At 34.5% G+C, this 22,690-nt stretch overlaps 1 protein-coding gene and 1 non-coding gene across 6 annotated transcripts in view; both read right to left on the bottom strand.

Annotated features, from left to right (window-relative positions):
- The window catches only part of COMMD10 (COMM domain containing 10), a 165,355-nt gene that overhangs the window by 123,130 nt on the left and 19,535 nt on the right, over positions 1-22,690 (bottom strand). For all 5 annotated transcript variants that reach the window (XR_004961673.1, XR_004961672.1, XR_004961671.1 and 2 more), the window contains exon 5: positions 9,294-9,404. Coding sequence is in view for 1 of the 5 variants with exons in the window: in XM_036279660.1 (XP_036135553.1) it covers positions 9,294-9,404 (111 nt within the window). In the remaining 4 variants the exon portion in view is untranslated. The remainder of the gene's footprint in view (positions 1-9,293; positions 9,405-22,690) is intronic.
- Positions 16,857-16,963, bottom strand: LOC118642937. Its single transcript, XR_004961846.1, has one exon. It is a non-coding gene; the product is annotated as a U6 spliceosomal RNA (small nuclear RNA).

The following is a 22,690-nucleotide window of genomic DNA, read 5'->3' as shown; positions in this document are numbered from 1 at the left end:
CTTCATAACCCTATCTAGTATTAAACAGTTACAATAAAACTTCAGTACTTTTTCCTAGGCCAAAAACAAACATCCTTATTTTTTTAAAAACCACTTATAAGTTTATATATTCATAGAAAAAAACAACTGGAATGTTATAAAGCAAAACATAACAGTGTTGTGGATACTGAAATTATATTTGGCTTCAGGGGGGAATTTCACTGAACATTCAAAGAAGAACTAACACCCATTCTCCTCAAACTATTTCAAAAAATTCAAGAAGGAAGACTTCAAACTTGTTTTATGAGGCCAACATAATTCTAATTCCAAAACCAGGAAAAGACACTATAAAGAAAACTATAGGCCAATATCCCTGATGAACATAGATGCCAAAATCCTTAACAAAATACTAGCAAATTGGATCCAGCAATACATCAAAAAAATTATTCACCATGACCAAGTGGGATTCATCCCAGGGATGCACAGCTGGTACGATATTCGCAAATCAATAAGAGTGATACACCACATAAATAAAATGAAAGATAAAAACCATATGATCATATCAATAGATGCGGAAAAAGCATTCGACAAAATCCAGCATCCATTTCTGATAAAAACACTCAGCAATGTGAGAATAGAGAGATCGTATCTCGATATAATAAAGGCCATATATGAAAGACCTGCAGCCAACATCATACTCAATGGGCAAAAACTAAAAGCATTTCCCTCAATGCCCTAGTCAGTTTTGGCTCAGGGGTTGAGCATCGGCCTGTGGACCAGAGACTCCCGGGTTCGGTTCCTGCTAGGGGCACGTACCACACAAAAAAAAAAAGCATTTCCCTTAAGAACAGGAACAGGACAGGGATGCCCACTTTAGCCACTCTTATTTAACATTGTACTGGAAGTCTTAGACACAGCAATCAGACATGAAGAAAAAAATAAAAGGGATCCAAATTGGAAAGGAGGAAGTGAAACTGTCATTATTCGCAGATGACATGATATTATACATAGAAACCCCTAAAGGCTCCATCAAAAATCTACTAGACTTAATAAATGAATTTGGCAAAGTAGCAGGATACAAAATTAACATTAAGAAATCAATGGCATTCTTATAAACCAATGATGAACTCACAGAAAGAGAAACTAAAAAAACAATCTCATTTACCATCATGGCAAAAAAATTAAGATACCTAGGAATAAACTTAACCAAAGAAGTAAAGAATCTATTTGCAGAAAACTACAGGACATTAAAAAAAGAAATAGAGGAATATATAAAAACGTGGAAGCACATTGTTCATGGATTGGAAAAATTAATATCATTAAAATGTCCATAGTATCCAAAGCAATCTATAGATTCAATGCAATCCCCATCAAAATACCAATAACATACTTCACAGAACTAGAACAAATACTTCAAAAGTTCATATGGAACCAAAAAAAACCCCAAATAGCCACAACAACCTTGAAAAAGAAGGACAAAGTAGGTGAGATCACAATACTGGATATCAGGTTATACTAAAAGCTACTGGAATCAAAACAGCCTGGTACTGGCACAAGAACAGGCATATACACCAGTGGAACAGAAGAGAGAACCCAGAAATGGACCCAAGACATTATGCTCAATTTATATTTGACAAAGATGGCTAGAGCATACAATGGAGTAAAGATAGCCTCTTTAATAAATGGTGTTGGGAAAATTAGACAGCTACTTACAAAAAAATGAAACTAGACCATCAACTTACACCATACACAAGAATAAACTCAAAATGGATAAAAGACTTAAATGTGACTCATGAATCCATAAAAATCCTAGAAGAAAACGTAGGCAACAAAATTTCGGACATCATATGCCACAGAATTTTCACTGATACATCACCTAAGGCAACAGAAACTGGAAAAAATGAACACATAGGACTACATCAAACTAAAAAGCTTCTGAGCAGAAAAAAAAAAAAAAAACAATTATCAAAATAGAAAGGGAACCCACTGTATGGGAGAGCATAATTGCCAATGATACATCAGATAAGGGGCTAGTTTCCAAAATATATAGAGTGCTCATACAACTCAACAAAAGGAAGACAAAGAACCCAATTAAAAAATGGGCAGAGGAACTAAATAGACACTTCTCCAAACAGGACATACAAATGGCTAAGAGACATATGAAGAAATGCTCAACATCACTAATCATCAGAGAGATGCAAATTCAAACAACAATGAGGTATCACCTCACACCTGTCAGAATGGCCGCCATCAACAAATCATCAAACAACAAGTGTTGGCGAGGGTGTGGAGAAAAGTGGACTCTAGTACACCGCTGGTGGGAATGCAGACTGGTGCAGCCACTATGGAAAACAATATGGTGTTACCTCAAAAAATTAAAAATTGAACTTCCATTTGACCCAGTGATCCCACTTCTAGGAATATAACCTAAGAAGCCTGAAACACCATTCAGAAAGAATATATTTACCCCCATGTTCATAGCAGCACTATTTACAATAGCTAAGATCTGGAAACAGCCCAAGTGTCCATCAGTAGACAAATGGATAAAAAAGCAGTGGTACATATACACAATGGAGTACTATGCAGCTGTAAGAAAGAAAGATCTCTTATCCTTTGAGACAACAAGGAGAGACCTGGAGAGTATTATCCTAAGCGAAATAAGCCAAGCAGAGAAAGACAAATATCACATGATCTCACTTATTTGTGGAATGCAATGAACATAATAGTCTGAGGAACAGGGCAGACCCAGAGACGTGGAAGTAGGGTACAGACTGACAACCCTCAGAAGGGGTGGGGGGAGATAAACCACAGAACTTATAAGCATGTATGCATAACCGATGGACATGGACAACAAAGCTGGGGAATGGGGGGGGGGAGTCGAGAGGAGGGTGTCAATGGGGAAAAAAGGAGAAACATCTGTAACAAAAATTAATTAATAATAATAAAAAAAAAAGAAGCAGCCCAGACCTCAGCAGAAGGAGATGAGGGAAAACAGAGACATGGACTTACTTTTAATAAAGCCACCTTGCTTTGAATGTAGGTGACACTTATTTTAAAAATAAATAAATAAATAAATCTGGAGAAATGAACCTCCCTAACCCTTATCTACAAACCTTTAAGAAAATATAATGTTTCCTTAAAAAAAAAAAAAAGCAAGATTAATAGCAAAATTTAAATATTTTAGTGTTTTTAGCATATTCAAAGTTAAAATTTTGATGTCATTCAAAATTATGGACATTTGTGACATATAAAACTGCTCTTCTCTATAAATAAACTTCAATTGCCTATAATTAGCCTGGAACTAGTTGCATTATAATCTTATACAGCCATTCAGCTATCATGGGGATTTTTTAGTCTCTTTTGTCATAAAGAAAATAATGCAAGTGACAGAATGTAAGTAACCAAAAAAAGTCAATAGTGTAGAAGGCTTTTAATATATTTCATCTTGGCATATGATCACATACGAATTAAACACTGAAATCATGATGATTTCATTTACTTGTTCTGTACATATGTGATTAATAGGCATTAATTTTGTTGATGGAAACAAGCAAATTTTGTTGTTATATACAGATTAGAAATGTAAACATTCAGCATTTCCCACAACTACTGACTTCACAAATTATTTTGAATGTTATTTCAAATAATAAGCAGAGGTTACAAAGCAAAGAGCTCTACTGCCCCCTAATGAAATAAACCAGAAAAAAATAAAATAAAAACATAACAAACCCTTAAAAAAAAAAAAGAAAAAGGAAAAAAACCAGAAAACTCCTTTTGAGATATCAGTGAAACCGAAAAATAATCTTGCTTTGCTAAATACAACAGACAAACACTAAGACAATTAACTGAAAACAACTAGAATACATATCAAATACTTTAGGAAAAACTACAATCACCCACTTTCAATGATAAAATTAGCAAATCAGGAAAGCCTTGAGACAGAAATGTTCTAAAAGAAAGGAGACTAGTACAACAATGTTATCAAATGTGATAGCAATTAAAGCTTCACTGCAGGCTACACTTTTCATGTGTATGTTGGAAGTGAATGACAAGAAAGAGATTCTTAGAAATCACACTCTTCAGTGAATTACAGTAAATTTTCAGTTCAGCAGGTCAAAAGTAAATACCATCAAAATATTCTTTCAAATTTATATTGACTATAATCCTCTCAGAATAATTTTAATATGTGTATATTTTCAAGATACCTAACCTATAAAATATATACATTTAAAATAATTTTAGCTAATGCTCGTTTTAAACAAATGCCAATTTCATAAGTATGACAACTTTTTACTTTATGGTACTTTGCATCAGAAACTAACCAGTGATTAACTTTTAATTTTCCTCTTACTAACAGCTTCCCTTCCTTTAACAAAGTTGGTTTTTAAAACATCCTCCATACTCAAATTCCTTTTAACTAATACTCCAACTTGTCAAGAAGTCTGGCATTCTCTTTTCAGAAAAGAGCAAATATTAGGGAAAAGTAGTGTGTGGTCCTTCATAACAGGAGTTACATAACAATTACAATCCAGGAACCAGACATAATAAGAGTACAAAGAGTAGAATACTAGAACGTAAAAACAGGGAGAATGTACTCAAACAAACAAAAATAAAAAAAAATTCCAGGCAGCTTTTCACTAAGGGGAACAGAGGTGTAGTGGTTACTGTTCCTTGCGGCTAGGACACACCATATCACTTGGAGATGGCATGTTTCTGTCCAGGTTGATAGTGGCTGCACACTCCATCATGTGTATGTTGTTTAGGAGGTGTAAGAAAAAGGGATCAATTCCACACAATGCTATTAGGGAGACAGGCAATACCGACAAAGATGTTTACTTAAATCTACTCACAGAATAAAAATAGCCCTTAACATTTGTGTGCTGCTGCTCTTTTTCCTGAATGTCTATTTATTTATGAAAATGTTTCTTTATCTCTGCAAGTAATAAGGGTGAACAAATGTTCGTTCAAAATTTCAGAAAAGCAACAGAAAAATACAAAACCTATATATATTCAAACCTGTATCTCAAATGAGTTGGATCTCACATCTGTACAGATTTCCTGAATAATATGAATTAAAAACATGACTCTTTTACTAGAAGCATTACTCATCATTCCTGCTTCCTAAAAATATATCAGAAACACAGACATATTTTAAAGATATCATAAAGTTACTGGGAAGACTTAAGCATCCCCAAATCAAACACTGTCAAAGTCATGATGCTTAAAGCATATCTAATATATGGTCAAAGTATCCTTCCAACCTATAAATTGCATTTAGCTACTTACGCTTAACATATGGTAGTCAAGAGAAATACAACAGCAGAGGTATATAGCTACTTGGAGAATGAATGCATGTGTGAATGTACATACCTGTGTACTTTCAAACATGGAATAGCTCCAGTCTACTCTAGTGAGTTCCAGGTTATTATCCTAAACCTAAAGGAATGCCTTCCCTAGTTGATGAGAGAGAGAGAGAGAGGTGTAAAAGGACATCCAGGTTGTCCTTTGCTTCCCCAATTCCCAGTAAGAATAAATATGAAAAATATGATCAAGAAGTGAAAAAAGGGAAGAACACAAGAGAAGAAAAAAGAAAAAGTTAACTTAATCAGAAATGACAGGTTTGGTTTAAAACAAAAAGATTTATTTATTTATTGTGCAATAAAGTTTTATTGATGATGATGGAGATGGTAGCAATCAGCATTTATTGAGCATTTACCATAGTACAAGGCATTGAACTAAGCACTTTACATACACTGAAGATTTAATCTTCATAAAAACTCTGAAACAGGTAATTTATAAAGAAATGGATACTCATATAGATTAAGTAACTCACCCAAGTTTACACTGTACTAAATTGTAGAGAATATATAAGATACCATCAGTTTGACTTTTAACCATTAAATTTATATTATTTTACAATGAAAATGTGTGAAATTAAGTGATACTTTTGGTACATTGTAATAAATTAATAAGTTATATACATAAGGCCCAACTCGATTTGAGATCCATGATGGCTGCAGACTAGGTGAAATGCTATACTCATATCCTTCCAGGAATTACAACCAAAATATAAAACAATCAACCTGAATACAGTCATCCCTCACCACTTCGCACTTCAACTTTTGCGGTTTCACTTTATTGCAGTTTTTTAAAATATATTCATTAAAAAGTTGATCGAGACAGTGAAAATGATACAGTGTGTGCTTGGTTGTCTGAGTCAATTATACATCCCTGTATTACAATTAAAATTAAAATTACTGTACATATGGACTGTAGGCCTATGTATTCCAGCACCCCAGGAATCCTTCAATGCCAGGTGCAACCGCTAGAGTCTGGAACGGATTAACCACAATAAATGAGGGATGACTGTAACCAACTGAAGACTAGCTGACAGAAGTCTTATAAACAAGGATTTACAGAAAAAGCCACATGGAGACTGGTAGGAAGGTCGGAGATGCAAAAAGGGCTGGCCCCACTCCAACAGGTAGCAGCTGATTTCTGATGAATATCTCAGCTGCAAAGGTTTCTCCTGAGGAGCATGGGGTCTCAGCCCCACACTGGGCTCCCAAGCCCAGAGAACCAGAGGTGGGAAGAGGTGCCCAAATAACATATGGCTGTGAAATCAGGGGAATTATGTGTCAGGGAGAGAAATGAGTCTGCTAGAGGCATAGGCATTCCTCTAAAGAACCAATGCACAAAATGTCATTTGCAGCAACTCATCCTGAGCTCTGGCAGAGAAAGGGCAGAGCGGATTGGAGTCTTGTGATGAGAGACTAGGGGTGTGGCTCTGGGGAGAGAGTTGAGGAAACAGCCACCAACACCCCTGTGCTGAGTCACTCTCACGCACTGCAGATGCTCTCTATCTTGGGTGGAGACTCCCCTCCATACAGCATCAGCCTAGGGAAACACAATAGCCACACCCTCCAGCAATTGCCTAAGCTGGGGTGTAGAGGTCTGAGTAGACTCAGGGGTGTCAGTAACTGAGTGGTATAGCTTTGGGATGGGGGCCATTCCCCCACTTTCCCATGAACCTGACTAGCACCTCCTCCTCAAGAGATACTCTAGCCCCACCCACTGGGCTCTACCTCTGAATAAACACTTCTCTAAAGAAGACATATAGATGGCCAACAGACATATGAAAAGATGGCTCAACATCACTAATCATCAGAGAAATGCAAATGAGATATTGCCTCATACCTGTCAGAATGGCTATCATCAATAAATCAACAAAACAACAAGTGTTGGAAAGGATGTGGAGAAAAGGGAACCCTTGTGCACTGTTGGTGGGAATGCACATTGGTGCAGCCACTAAGGAAAACAGTATGGAATTACCTCAAAAAATAAAAAACAGAACTGCCTTATGACCCAACAATTCTACTACTGGGAGTTTATCCAAAGAAACCTGAAACACTAATTCGAAAGAACATATGCACCCTTATGTTCACTGTAGCGTTATTTACAATAGGCAAGATTTGGAAGCCTCTCAAGTGTCCATCAGTAGATCAGTGGATTAAAAGCTGTGGTACACCATGGAACACTACTTGGCCATATAAAAGAAGGAAATCTTACCCTTTGCAACAGCATGGACAGATATGGAGAGCATTATGCTAAGTAAAATAAGCCAGTCAGAGAAAGACAAGTACCACATGATTTCACTCATATATGAAGTCCAATGAATAACATAAAGAAACAAACAAAATAGCCCTTGCCGGTTTGGTTCAGTGGTTAGAGCGTCGGCCCGCAGACCAGAGAGTCCCGGGTTAGGTTGCCACTAAGGGCACGTACCTCGGTTGCAGTTTGTCCCTGGCCCCGGCTGGGGTCGTGTGGGTGACAACCACTTGATGTGTCTCTTATGTTGATGTTTCTCTCTCTTCCTCCCACTCTATCTGAAGATAAATGCAAAAATGTCCTCGGGTGAGGATAAAAAAAAAAAAAAGAAACAAACAAAATAGAAACAGATTCATAGATACAGAAAACTGACAGCTGTCAGAGGGGAGGAGGTTTGATAGGCGGGATGAAGAAAATGTCGAAGGGATTAAGCAATAAACAAAAATAAAATTCACAGACAATCAAATGGTGATTACTAGAGAAAAGGAAGGGTGGGGGCAGGAGGTAGAACAAGGTAAAGGAGAGACAAATGTGAAGGAAGGAGACGTGAACACATAATACAATATACAAATGATGTATTATAGAATTGTACACCTGAAACCTATATAATTTTATTAACCAATGTCATCTCAATTAACTCAATAAAACTTTTTTACAAGACCGAATTTTCAATTGCCTAAAATTTTAGACATGTAACCTGGGCTAGGCATTGAATTCAGTTAAGGAAGACAGATTTATGCATAACATAATAAATAATGAAAGTGCTAACAAAGAAGTCATAATATTCCCATCCTTCTTTCAATAGCCCTAAATGTTACAAATAATAACATTTCTTCCATTATTCTCTGATCACATCCAGCCATAATAATCTCTCCTTCCTCAGATCTTTCCACCTCGTTCTCACCTCTATTTTTTGTCTTAAAATGAAACAGTCTCATTTGTTTAGAGGAAAAAAGGTCACGCCCCCTTTCCTATTTCAAAAGGATATTTATATTTAAAAATATCTCTCACTGATATCTGCATTTCTCTGTATGCTACCATAAGAAAAACTATTCCATAAAACTCTTTAACCTTTGATAACACATTCAAGTTTTCAAAAACTAATACTACAGAAGAAATCACCATGTAGTACAAAATGAATCCAAAATTCTATTTTGCAAGAGCTAGAATCTAAACACATGCACATGTTTAACTCAAAAACACAAACACAACTCAGGTCATGTCCATATTCCAGTATTGGCTGAACAACAATATTCCTAGCAGGAATGAGGGGGTCAATGAGGAAAAAAGGGGGACATCGGTAATATGTTCAACAATTAAGAAACGAAAAACAGTATTCCTTCAACACATGTATGCAGCCTAAACCACAAAACACCCAGGAATAGCACAAATATCTAAGACATTAAAATCATAATTTTATATGGCTACTACCAATTTTTCCATTGCAGAATTTAAAAGAAGACATTATGAAATGTTCTTGCGAGAAAGGCACCTTACAAGATAAGTTATTTCTTCAAATAAATATCAAAGTAATATGTAAATATGACATCAAAACCTGTCACAAATAAATATCTGTCAATTTGGTAATCCTTAACTTTATTTGAATTGTGTTTAAATTTTCAATCCAGAGAACAAAGACCGTGTTAATGATGGAAGTACAAGACCTAGTTAAAAATACATCATTTCAAAGCACTACCATTTCTTACCTTTGAATCTTCATTGCTCACTCCTAGCTGTAACACAGCTTGAGGAGATTTTAGTTTTGCTTGAGCAGAGTGAGCCATCTGAAGGTTAAGCTGCCATCCGACCGTCTCTAGCTATAAAAGAAAAGTGCAGATTAGAATCAGATGATACAGAAGGAAGAAATCAGACAACTTGAAGCAAATTTCCACTCAGCAGGAATGAACATGGATAGCCTGGACCTCGTGGAAAGTCAGCTCCCAAGCTACTTTAACCTGCATTCTCTGCAAATTCTTGCTTTAGGCTCAGTATATTGGCTTCATACCATGCCTGTCAAATTCAACAGTAAACTGGTCTTTAAATACAATCTAAAAATAAAAGTTCTAAGATTTAGCAATAGAGAACATTAAGAGAGTAAATGGTTTTAAATAGTACATTATTATTTTTAAATTGTATATTTGAAAGTCAATGATTTTTAAATAATTATAAATTTTAACTAGTAAATAGTGTACATTGGTCATAATCACTTCAATGACCTTCCATTATCTTTCAAAACACCTTGCATTAGGTAGAATACAGGTATAAGTTTGTTTATTTTAATTTAGAAGGAAACTGAAGTACCCAGATTGTAAGAGGTTCACACATTTAGACACAGTTAGTGAAAATGGAACAGAGTCAGGCAAAGAATTGCAGGTGTTACCCAATAGGCTATCATGCTTTCTAAAGAATTCTAACTTACTATGGTTCCCAGTTATGACAGAAACTAATTAAAATATTTTCTTTGAATTTATTAATTAACACAACAGCAAAATTTAATCTATACAATAATAGTAGGCAGACTAAAGCAGCATAAATATGGCTTTATTAAACTTGATTATTGGTTTATCCAGCCTCAGAACTGTGAATATAAAATTTTAGATTTAATTTCCAGTAAATCTCGAATATCAATATATAGGGAAGTATTGTGAAATGCAATTGTCATATGCCTTTGACAACATGACTCCAATAATTGATTTAGTAAAAACTACCTTAGCTGCATTGGTAAGAATGGCAGTCTCACAACAACTTTTACTTAACCAGAATACTAATTGCTAACTTTGAAAGCCTGTTCAACAGCTAGAATCACAGCAGAGACTCAAAGCCAAATTGGAAAGAGAGCAATGGAAGTATTATCGAGAGGATGTGATGTGAAAATAAAGATACAGCTCTGTTCTCTTTGGCACTGAACCTTTTAGAAGTTATGGGTAAGATGGGGAAAGATGTTGCAGAAACATAATCCATAACACCACAAGTAAATTATCAATTTAATAGTCATGTTAAGTAAGGACCCTTAATGTATTGATCTTTAACACAGATTACAGTAAGCACAGTCTCTAATACCAGCCCACCACAATAGACCTTACAATAACACAGGAAAAAACCATGATATAACCACTCTCATCCATATAAGCATATATACATGTCACCTTCTATGAATTCATATGAACCTATAAGACACTGTTTTGATCTCATTTAACTGATCCTATCCCTGTCCTGTAAGCACTTAAGATAAATGATAAAGATGAATACTGCTTTAAGTGAATAAATTAGGCATACCCCCACTGTGGTCAGAATTTTGATTAAATTAATGTATGCTTAGTTGCTGCATAGAGGTGGTGTGGGAGAATTAAAAAGAACTTAAAGCTTATGTCTGGTTCATACTTAAGCTGTCACTCACTAGCTATGTAACCCTGGTTAAATTACAATGTCCTAAGCTCTCAATTTCCTCATGTGAAATGGAAATAAATCTATCTGATCTATCAACTTTTCTGAGTTATTGGTAATATCAAATAAAAAATGCATATTCAAAGTGTTTTGGAAACTGCAAAGCATTATAAATATAAGGCATTTTGATCACCTAATTTTTTTCTTTTAACTAGAATGGGTACTTTATATATAGATTAAATTGAATTGAAATGAATCAAAGAACACTCACAGGAAAGAAACTGAACCACACACAAAAACTAAGTTAAGTGGATTAGAGAGTTGAACATAAGACCTGAAATCATAAAACTCCTAGAATAAAACGTAGGCAGTAAACAGTTTGACAATGGTCTTGGCAATCATTTTTTGGATTTGACACCAAAAGCAAAGGCAACAAAAGCAAAAATAAACAACTGGAACTACATCAAACTAAAAAGGTTCTGCACAGCAAAGGAAACGATCAACAAAATGAAAAGACAACTTACCAAATGGGAAAAATATTTGTTAATCATATATCTGTAAGGGGTTAATATCCAAAATACATAAAGAACTCATATAACTCAAAAGCACAGAAACAAAAAAAAATCCAATTTAAAATGGACAGAGGATCTAATAGTTATTTTTCCAAAGAAAGCATACAGATGGCTAACAAGTACCTGAAAAAGTGTCCAACATCACTAATCATCAGGGAAATACAAATCAAACCACAATAAGATATCACCTCCCACTTTAGAATGCCTATTACCAAAAAGACAAGAATAACAAGCATTGACATGGGTGTGGAACCCTTGTACTGTTGGTGGGAACTTAAATTGGTGCAGCTACTATCAAAAACAGTATTGAGGTTCTAATAATAATAATAATAAAACTACCATATCATTCAGTAATTCCACTTCTGGGTATTCATCCAAAAGAAATGAAAACACTAACTCAAAAAAATATCTGTACCCCATGTCCACTGCAACATTATTCACAATAGCCAAGACATGGAAGCAAAGGTACAAACTTCCAGTTATAAATTAAATAAGTTCTGGAGATACAATGTACAACATGGTGACCACAGGTAATAATATTGTATTGTATATTTGAAAGTTGCTAAGGGAGCAAATCACAAGAAAAAAAATGTGTAAACATGTGTGGTGATGGATGTTGACTAGACTTACTTTGGTGATCATTTTGCAATATTTACAAATATCAAGTCATTATGCTGTATACCTGAAATAAATGTTATATGTCAATTATATCTAAATTTTTTTAAATGACACAACTACATGCTATCTGGAAAGAAACACTGAATATAATGAGCTAGGTGGTTTGAAAGTAAAAATGATACAAAATGATACATTATGAAAATGTTAAAACAAAGCAGAAAGGACTATGAAATTAACAAAGATAAAAAACATTAAGTAACACTCTGGACAATGTTGTTCATCCCATATTGGTTGGAGTGTCATCCCATACACCAAAAGGTGGCAGATTTGATTTCTGGTCAGAGCACATACCCAGGTCGATCCTGGGCACATCCAGGAGGCAACCAATTGATGTTTTTATCTTGTATCAATGATTCTCTTTCTTTCTCTTTCTCTCTCTCTCTCCCTTCCTTTCTCTAGAATCAATAAACATATCCTCAGGTGAGGATTTTAGAAAATTAAAACAAAACAAAAAACATTAAATAACAATGAAAAGATAAATTAAGACAAAGCAATGCTGAATGTCCTAATATACATGCACCAAACAATAAAGCTGTAAAGTATGTGAAACAAAAATTGATGGAACTAAAAGAAGTAACTACAATTACAGTTAAAGACTTCAACGCTTGCTTCTCAGCATTGATAGAATAACTACACAGAAAATCAGCAAGAATGTAGAATTTAACATCATCATCAAACAAAAGAATCTAATTGATATTCACAGAACACTCCGCTCAGCAGAAAACACATTCTTTTCAAGCACCCACAGAACATACACCAAAACAGACTATATTCTGGGTCATAAAACTGAATATTTTCTCTAATCTATTTAATGGTACCAAACTAGAAATGAATAATAGAAAGATAAGAGGAAAATCCCCAAACACTTAGAAACTAAATAACATACTTTCCAATAATCCATGAGTCATAAAGGAAGTCTCAAGTAAAATAAAAATATACATTGAAAATGAAAACAAGGTGTATCAAAATTTGCATGAGACAGCTAAAGCAATGCTGAGAGGAAAAGTTAAAGCACCAAATGCTTAAATTTGAAAAGAGAAAAAAACTCTCACATCAATATTCGAAGAACCTCAAGAACCATTGGCAAAAATAATTATCCTCAACCAACTCACACAGCTTATACAAAAATTAATTCAATATAGATCATGGAGATAAAATATATATATATAAAATTTTTATTAAGAAAAAAAATGAAGCAAGGAGTTCTTAGATGATCTAGGGCAAGAGAAAGAGATCTTGGGCTTGACACCAAAAGCAAAATCCATTAACAAAAAAAAATTTAAAAACTGATTTTCCTCAAAATGAAAATGTTTTGCTCTCCTCATGTCCCTATTAAGATGACAAGAAGTCAAGCTAAAGACTGAGAGAAAATATTTACAAACCAAATATTTCAGAAAATATCTATCTGAAAAAATCAGTATCTAAAATATAAAAATATATAAAGAATTCTCAAACCTCAACAGAAAAAAAAGTAATCCAATCATTGTGCAAAATACATGAAGAGACATTTCACTGAAGAAGATATATAGATGTCAAATAAACACAAGAAAAATATTTCGGCCTCATTATTTATCTGGTAAATGCAAACTGAAACTACAATGCTATATCACTATACACCTATTAAGAAGTTAAAATAAAAAATGATGACAACTCCAAATGCTGGCAAGGATTCAAAGAAAGTGGATCTTTTATACACTGCTGAAGGGAATTCAAAATGGTTTGATAGTTTCTTATAAAACTAAACATATAACTACCATATGACCCAGCAATTGCACTCCTGAACACTTATTATAGAGAAATAAAACTTATGCTCATGCAAATCCTATACAAAAATGTCCATAGCAACTTTATTTGTAATGGTCAAAAACTGGAAAAAAACTCGGATCTCTTTCAAAGATTGCTTATGCAATCTGTTTTATATACATACCACAGAATACAACTTAGCAATAAAAAGGAATTAATAACTATTAATTCATGTAACTACCAGAATAAATCTCCAGAGAACTAGGGTGAGTGAAAAAAAAAAAAAAATCAATCCCAGAACATTACATACTGTATGATTCCATTTATTTAACATTTTTTTGAATTCATAGAAAATTATAAATGGAGAACAAATTAGTGGTTGCCTGAGGGGAATGGGGTGGCCATGAAAGAAAAGTGGGTGCAGCCATATAAGGGTAACACACGTGACCATTATGATGAAAATGTTCTGTATCTTGATTGTATAAATAGCAATGTCCTGGTTGTGATATTGTACAATAGTTATGCAAGATGTTATCATTGGGGGAAACTGGGTAAAGGTATCTCTCTGTATTATTTCTCAAAACTGCATTTAAATCTATAATCATCTCAAAAGACTAATTAATTTAAAAGAAAAAGGGCATGATAAAAGGGAAAAAGATTAATACATGTAAATAATTATGAAAAGTTTGCTAAATTCATATTTACACTTCATTCTCAGATATGATTGTGGCATTTAACGCAAACTTACTCCTCTAAAAGGTCCCTATAATTTGAGTTGGCCTTTCCATATTCTTTGTTTCTTAAAAGCATATATTTAGAATGAAGCATGAGATAAGAACTTTTTCTAAATCTTTCACAAACAATGATATTTTTCAATTCAGTGTATCTGTTTAATAGTGTTAACTTTTTTTTTTAACTATCCTCACCCAAGGACATTTTTTTTCTATTTTTTGTTCAGATAGAGTGGGAGGGAGAGAGAGAGAGAGAGAAACATCAACGTGAAAGGGACACATCAAGTGGCTGCCAGCCGTACGACCAACCAGGGCCAGGGACAAACTGCAACCAAGGTACGTGCCCTTAGCGGGAACCAAACCTGGGTCTCTCTGGACCGCAGGTTGACACTCTAGCCGCTGAGCCAAACCGGCCAGGGCTAAGCTTAACTTTTTGAAGCATTTCTCATTATAAACCAGTTATCACTGAGAAAGCAATACCTGCTGGGAAAATCAACTTATGAATGTATGATCCCTTAATAATGGCATGTGTGTATGTATGTATACATAATTAAATCTTTATTTAACAATAATAGATTCAGAGTAATTTTACATTTGTCTACAGCAGTATACAAATACATACAATTTGCCCAAAGGACACAAGATAACACCATTTATGAGTACATTCTTTGGAAACATTGTGTATACTAGTTAACAATCAGAGCCCTGGCCGGTTTGGCTCAGTGGTTAGAGTGTCTGCCTATGGTCCAGAGAGACCCAGGTTTGGTTCCCGCTGAGGGCGCATACCTCAGTTGCAGTTTGCCCCTGCCCCTGGTTGGTCATGTGGATGGCAGGCACTCGATGTGTCCCTTTCACGTCGATGTTTCTCTCTCTCTCTCTCTTCCTCTCTCCCCTTCCCACTCTATCTGAACAAAAAAATGGAAAAATGTTCTCAGGTGAAGATAAAAAAAAAAAAAAAAAAACCAGAGCATAAATGAGTATACCTCAATTTTTTACCTTTATTTCTAAGGAAAATGCTTTGAACATGAAGAAGATACTTATAATTCGCTCAAATAGGTTCATTAATCAAATCAGCAATATTTTCAATTCTTTGTCATTTGGATGCCCCCTAGAAGATCCCAGATTTTATTCCCCATTTTTAAGCTGGCAGTACCCAACTTATAAAGTTGCATTCTAAAAGAATCTATTGTTTGGAACTTAAAACAAATTTGCAAATAGAGTAATATTATAAATGGTGATTACATTACTAAATAATTTAGTAGAAGGGATGCAAGTGGTTCCCTAGTTTTGTCCTAACCAAAGGAATATCTGAAACTAAAAAAAAATAATAAAGTTCCACCACCCAATGACTAAAAACAAATAATATCTTGGCATTAAGACAAACCTTCAATTTCCAGCATACTATATGTATATTTGTCTTAAATATTACATATAATAGGTCCTCAAATAATTCTGTTTCATTCGATGTCATTTCATAAAGAAGTTGATTAGAAAAATAAATCCATTCCCATCCAAAGCAACTGTCTGTGTGGAGTTTGCACATTCTCCCCACATTTGTGTGGGTTCTCTCTGGGTCCACCAATTTCCTCCCACATCCCACTGTGTACATTAGGTGAACTGGTGTGTCTAAACTGTCCCATCATGAATGAGAGTGTGTGTGTGTGTGTGTGTGTGTGTGTGTGTGTGTGTGTGAATGTGCCCTGAGATAGAAGGACATTCTGTCCAGGGTTGGTCCCCATCTTGTGCTCTGAGCTTCAGGAAAGGCTCTGGCCACCAGCAACCTGAACTGGAATAAATGGGCTGGGAAACAATTACCTTATTGTTTTTATTAATTTTTCTTAAATGTGTGTATAGCTCACATTTATTTCAATGTTTAATATTAGAAGTGTTTTGAGTCTTTACTTAGATAATTAGTGATCTTTAAAATATGAAATGTGCCTGGCTGGTGTGGCTTAGTGGTTGAGCGTCGACCCATGCACCAAGAGGTCACCGGTTTGATTCCTTGTCAGGGCACATGCCCAGGTTGTGGGCCAGGTCCCCAGTAGGGGGCATGCAGGAGGCAGCCAATCGATGTTCTCTTTTGTTGACGTTTCTGTCTCTCCCTCTCCCTTCCTCTCTCTCTAAAATCAATAAAGAAAAAAAAAAGATTTTTTAAATAAAATAAAATATGGAATGCTTCATGAATTTGCATGTCATCCTTGAGCAGGGGCCATGCTCATCTTCTCTGCATCGTTCCAATTTTAGTATATGTGCTGCTGAAGTGAGCACAAAATTTGGTGAAGTTTATAAGACCAGAAATATGCCATAGGAACTAAACTCTTGTTTATATCAATTACCCTATGGTAAAATTGGTTTCATTATATGTTGTTTTGCTTAGACTTGAAATTCCAAAGAACCTATTGATAATGTTAAGTAAGGACTTACTATACATAGATATAAGCCTTAATGCAACAAGCATCCAATTTGAGAAAAAGCCTAGTGTGCTTTTAGGACACTAATAATTCCCATCTTTATGTAAATTTCATTAAGTTTATGAAATCTACATTTATCAGTAGAATCAAACTTTCATCTTAATTTTCTATTAATTTGAAATAATAATGGCAAAATGATAGACTGGCCTGTGCAAATGGAAAAATAAAAATGAGTTACCATTATTGAGATGGAAAAACTTCAAGAATAGTTTCAAGAGGAATGATCCAAAGAGCAGTTTACTTTTTAATTGTAAGTTTGACATGCCTATGAGAAATCCAATGAAATTATCAAGTAGGTAGACCCAGACTAGAGAAAAAATTTTATTATAAAATAGTATTGAAACCCTGATGCCTAGGTAAGATTGCCAAGGACACAGGAAGGAGAGAGAGAGAGAGAGAGAGAGAGAGAGAGAGAGAGAGAGAGAGAGAGAGAGAGAGAGAGCGAGGAGGAGGAGGAGGAGGTGGCAGAAGAAGAGAGGGAACTGAGTTCTGGCACAATTCAAAATTTATAGGTTGTGAAAATGAGGAAAAAGTAGCAAACATGACTAAAAGCAGTAGCCAGAAAGGAGAAAAACCAGAAGAGTATGGACCTAACTTTTATACCATCATAGATGCTGGGGACATAAAAATGAATAAACTTACCATCTCTGCCCCAAAAGCTCCAAGTCTAGCAATGAAGACAAACATGTACAAAAACAATAGTGATATAATGTAAGATATAAATAAATGAAGAAATATATACTATGTTCATGAATTTAAAGTCTCAGTATTGTTAAGATGCCATTTCTTCCAAAAGTGATTTATAGATTTAGGGCGATCCAATTAAATTCTCAGCAGGCACTTTTGATAAAAACTGACAAGCTGATTCTAAAATTTAAATAGAAATGCAAATCACTTAGAAAAACCAAAGCAATTTTTTTTGTAAGTTTGAGAAGCTACACTACCTAACTGTAAGTATTATTATAAGGCTACAGCAATAAAGACAATGTGGCACTGGAAACAGGATGGACATATAGACCCATGAACTGACTCCTGACAAAGATGCCAAGGTAAATGATGCTGGAACTACTAGATGCCTACATGGAAACAAAATGAACAACCCTACCTAAAACCAAACACATAAATGAACTCAAAATGGATCACAGACCTAAATGTAAGTACTATAACCTTCAAACTTTTAAAAGAAAACACAAAAGAAAATCTTTGTAATCTTGGGATAGGTATTAGACAGAACATTAAAATCATGAACCATAAAAAAATTATAAACTAGACTTTATCAAAATTAAAAAATCGTTCTTCAAAAATCACCATTAAGAAAAAGAAAAGGTAAGCCACAGACTGATAAAATACTCACAATATATATACCTAACAAAGAACTTGTATCCAAGCTATATAAAGAGTTCTTACCAGTCAATAATAAGACAAAGAAATCTATACAAAATGGGCAAGGAATTGAAAAGATAATGCACAAAAGAAATATACAACTGGCCAATAAACACAAAAAATGATGTTCACTATTCTTATGTTCAATACCCTCACACCCATTAGAATGGCTAAATTTTAAAAGACTGGCCGTACCAAATGTGGCCAGGATGTAAAAAAAAAAAAAAAATGCTGCTTAGAAGTAAAATTTTAAAAACACATTTGGCAGTTTCTTATAAAACACCTACCCTGCAACCCTGCCAATGCATCCCTAAGTATTACCCAAGAGAAATTAAAACATATTCTATACAAAGATGTGTACATAAATGTTAACAGATTTATTAAAAATAGCCCCAAACTGGAAGTAGCCCAAATATCCATCAGTGTGAATAAATTGTGGTATATCCTTATGATAAAATACTACCCTGCAATATAAAAGAACAAACTATTAATATATGCAACAACATGGATGAACCTCAAAATCATACTCAGTGGAAGAAGCCAGACAGAAAAAGTCATTTGTGTGATTCCATTTTTTAAAATGTTTTTTATTGATTTTTAGAGAGAGGAAGGGAGAGGGAGAGAGATAAAAACACCGATGAAAGAGAGAAGCATCTACATGGATCAGATGCCTCCTGCATGCCCTCTACCAGGGATTGAGCCTGAAACCCTAGCATGTGCCCTGACTGGGAATCAAACCAGTGACTTCTTCGTGCATAGGTCGATGCTCAACTGCTGAGCCATACCAGCTGGGCTGTTTGATTCCATTTTTATAAAATCTTAGAAAATGCAATCAATAGTGACAGAAAACAGATCCTGAGATCAAGATTAGGGCATAAGGAAATTTTTGAGGGTGATGAAAATGCTCTGTATCTTGATCTCATGGATATACAACTATCATAATTCATCAAAGAGATCAATTTAAAAGGAACCTGATTACACTGTGTAAACTGTAATTTAATAACATTATTTTAAAAGAGACAATATAAAGAGAAAAATGTATAGATACAATGGAAGAACATCTTCAGCTGCCTGCTACTAATCACCTCTGCCATCCTCTAGTCATGGGCAAGAACAGAAAGAAACAAGCCTCCAAGAACCAAGCCACACTACTTGCATCCTAGAGAAAGAATCTTCCACCTTGACATCTATAAGTATATAAAGACAATGTAGGATCTCAGAAATGACCATTACACAATATGGTATCCATATTATACAGATGTGATTACCATATATCACATAGTTGTAAATAGATAAACTTGTTTAATCAATATTAGAGTTACCTTGCACCCAGGTGACTGCCTACCTCCACAAAGCATACTGTACAAATCACACTGCACAGGGCTACCCATTTGGTAGTCTCCAGAGGACATCAAAAATCTACAAGTAATTGAACCTATGTCCTTCTTTAATGTCGTTGCTACACCAAATCATAAGAGGTACAAATATTTTATTACAAATATCACAACTTAGGGATACTTCCTAACTTATACTCTCAAGTTTAGATGCCACAAAAGTCAACCTAGTCTCACTGCTAGGGTGGTATGAAACTTAATTATACAACTTGGTACACAGACTTAGCCAAAATACCTAACTGTGGCCTTCATATCCAAGTTGTAAAGTGTTGAGGGAAAACATCGATGAATCAATCTTCAAACTGTTTGCCACCTCTCGACCTACCAAGAATATATGAAAACAATAGTACAAATTTGAGGACACTAAAATGTAATTCAACTAATGCTCTCACAATTGGCAACACTTGGAAAAGGTACATCAAAATTATTTAGCAAGTACACATCTTTGAATACTATGACATAATAAGAGTAATTTTGCTAACAGCACAGTTTTTTGGCTTTAGTAAAATCTTATTTAATTTGTTAATGGTTCTGGTTTTTAGCTAATTACTTATGAAGCACAGAATACACTTCTGTGTCAAATTAGATTGATCAAGAGTTTCTTAGATAGATCTACAGCTCTTTAAATTGACTGCTGCATCAACAGCTAATGATGTCACTTTTTTTCCCCTAGAGAATTTGTTTTAAGCTAAAGCAATTCTCTCCATAATCCTACTATTAAAGAGAAAAAACTGCAAATGATTGAATTTAATACTCAAGCAAAACTTGAGTCATGAAATAGGTGAATCACAAAAGGCTTAAAGTACAACCAAAATAAAAACACACACAAAAGAACTAGGAAATACAAAATATAATCCATCCCCTCCTCTCTTTACTGTTCTTTTCTCTATCAATACAAATATCTCTTTTACAAGAAAACCTAACCAACTGAACTTCAAATAGCACAATTTATAAAGTATGGATATTGTGCCTTTATTCATTCAACAACTATTTTTGAGAACCCACTATATTCCAAGGGCCATTTAAAGAAGAGAAAATATAGTAGTGAACAAAATAGATTCCTGTCTTTGTGAAGCTTACAGTTTAGTAATAGAGACATACAATAAAAAATATAAGTATGTAGTGGGCCAGATAATAAATGTTATGGAGAAAAATGAAGAAAATACCACAGAGGTGGGGGCACTTTTCATTATGATAATCAGGGCAAGACTCACTCACTCATCAATGTGACATCTGAAGATATTTAGAGGTGAAGGTCAAGAAGACAGGTAGTGGACTGAGGGGGATTATACATCATGTAAGGCCTTAAAGGCAACTGTAAGATTGTAAGTGATATGGAAAGCCTTTGGTGGATTTGGAGCAGAGAAAGGATAGAATAAGATTTAACAATTTAAAAGAATCACTGCTAGATTTCCTAATCTGGTAATGGTAGGAACTATGGATAAATAAATTGTATTTTCATACAATGGAATACTACTCAGTAACAAAACTTATCAATACAAGGAACAGCATAAAAACATTAAAAAAAAAAAAAAACATGCTGAGAGGTATTAGCCAGACACATTAATTTGAGTCCATTTATATTAAGTCCAAGAACAAACAAAACCAAACTATGGTGATGGAAAAGAATTGAAACTGGGCACTTTCCAGGTCATGAAATTATTCTCTATTTTGTTATGGATATAAATAAATGGGTGTATATTTGAAACTCGTTGAACTTAATACTTAAAAATCTCTGCAGTTTATTGCAGGTAAATTATAGTTCAATAAAAAGTAGTACATATAGCACCATTAAACCTCACAAACATTTATATTCAGTTAATTTCAACACATGAAAAAACTGTCTTTTACTTGATTCATAACATGCTAATAACTAAAGTAACAAAAGAGGTAAAAATTTGAGTTGTATGTGAATATAATTCAATAAAAATACATTTCCTATAAATGCAGAACATAATGTTAAGAAGCATTTAAATGTCAAATCCAAATTTTTAATTTCTTATACTCTATATAGAATACAGGTATTTAACAATTAATGAAACAAAGAATTAGTTGTCACACTTAACAATAACGTTAATCTAATTATAATGGCTTTAAAGGGGATATTTTTAAAGAATGTAATAATAACATTACTGTCTTAGGAACAAAGGCCATCCATTTGTAAATGTAGGTTTCTCAAGAATCTACAAGAAAATATGATGAAATTTCACTATATAATGAAATGAGTAGATATGACTAAATTCGCCATCTAATTGGTAAAGTTAAGAATACTCTTGCCCTGGTTGGTTTGGCTCAGCGGTTAGAGTGTCGGCCTGCGGTCTTGAGAGACCCGGGTTCGGTTTCCGCTAAGGGCGCGTACCTCGGTTGCAGTTTGTCCCCGGCCCTGGTTGGTTGTGCGGGTGGCAGCCACTCGATGTGTTCCTTTCACATCGATGTTTCTCTCTCTCTCTCTCTGTTCCTCTCTGTTCCTCTCTCTCCCTCCCACTCTACCTGAACAAAAAATGGAAAAATGTCCTCGGGTGAGGATAAAAAAAAAAAAAAAAGAATACTCTTAATAGGAGAAAATCACATTAAACACATTTTGAACATTCAAACAGATATAACTGTCAGATTTACATTTAAAAACTTCTTAACACCTTCTGGTGAAGATGGCAGCATAGATAAACACAGTCTCGCCTCCTCCCACAACCACATCAAAATTACAACTGAATACAACACAGCCATCATTCAGAACAGCCTGAAATCGA

Source organism: Molossus molossus, unplaced genomic scaffold, assembly GCF_014108415.1.
Source record: "Molossus molossus isolate mMolMol1 unplaced genomic scaffold, mMolMol1.p scaffold_m16_p_3, whole genome shotgun sequence".
Classification (NCBI taxonomy): domain Eukaryota; kingdom Metazoa; phylum Chordata; class Mammalia; order Chiroptera; family Molossidae; genus Molossus; species Molossus molossus.
The sequence above is the reverse complement of the archived record's forward strand: the minus strand, read 5'-3'. Positions and strand labels throughout refer to the sequence as shown.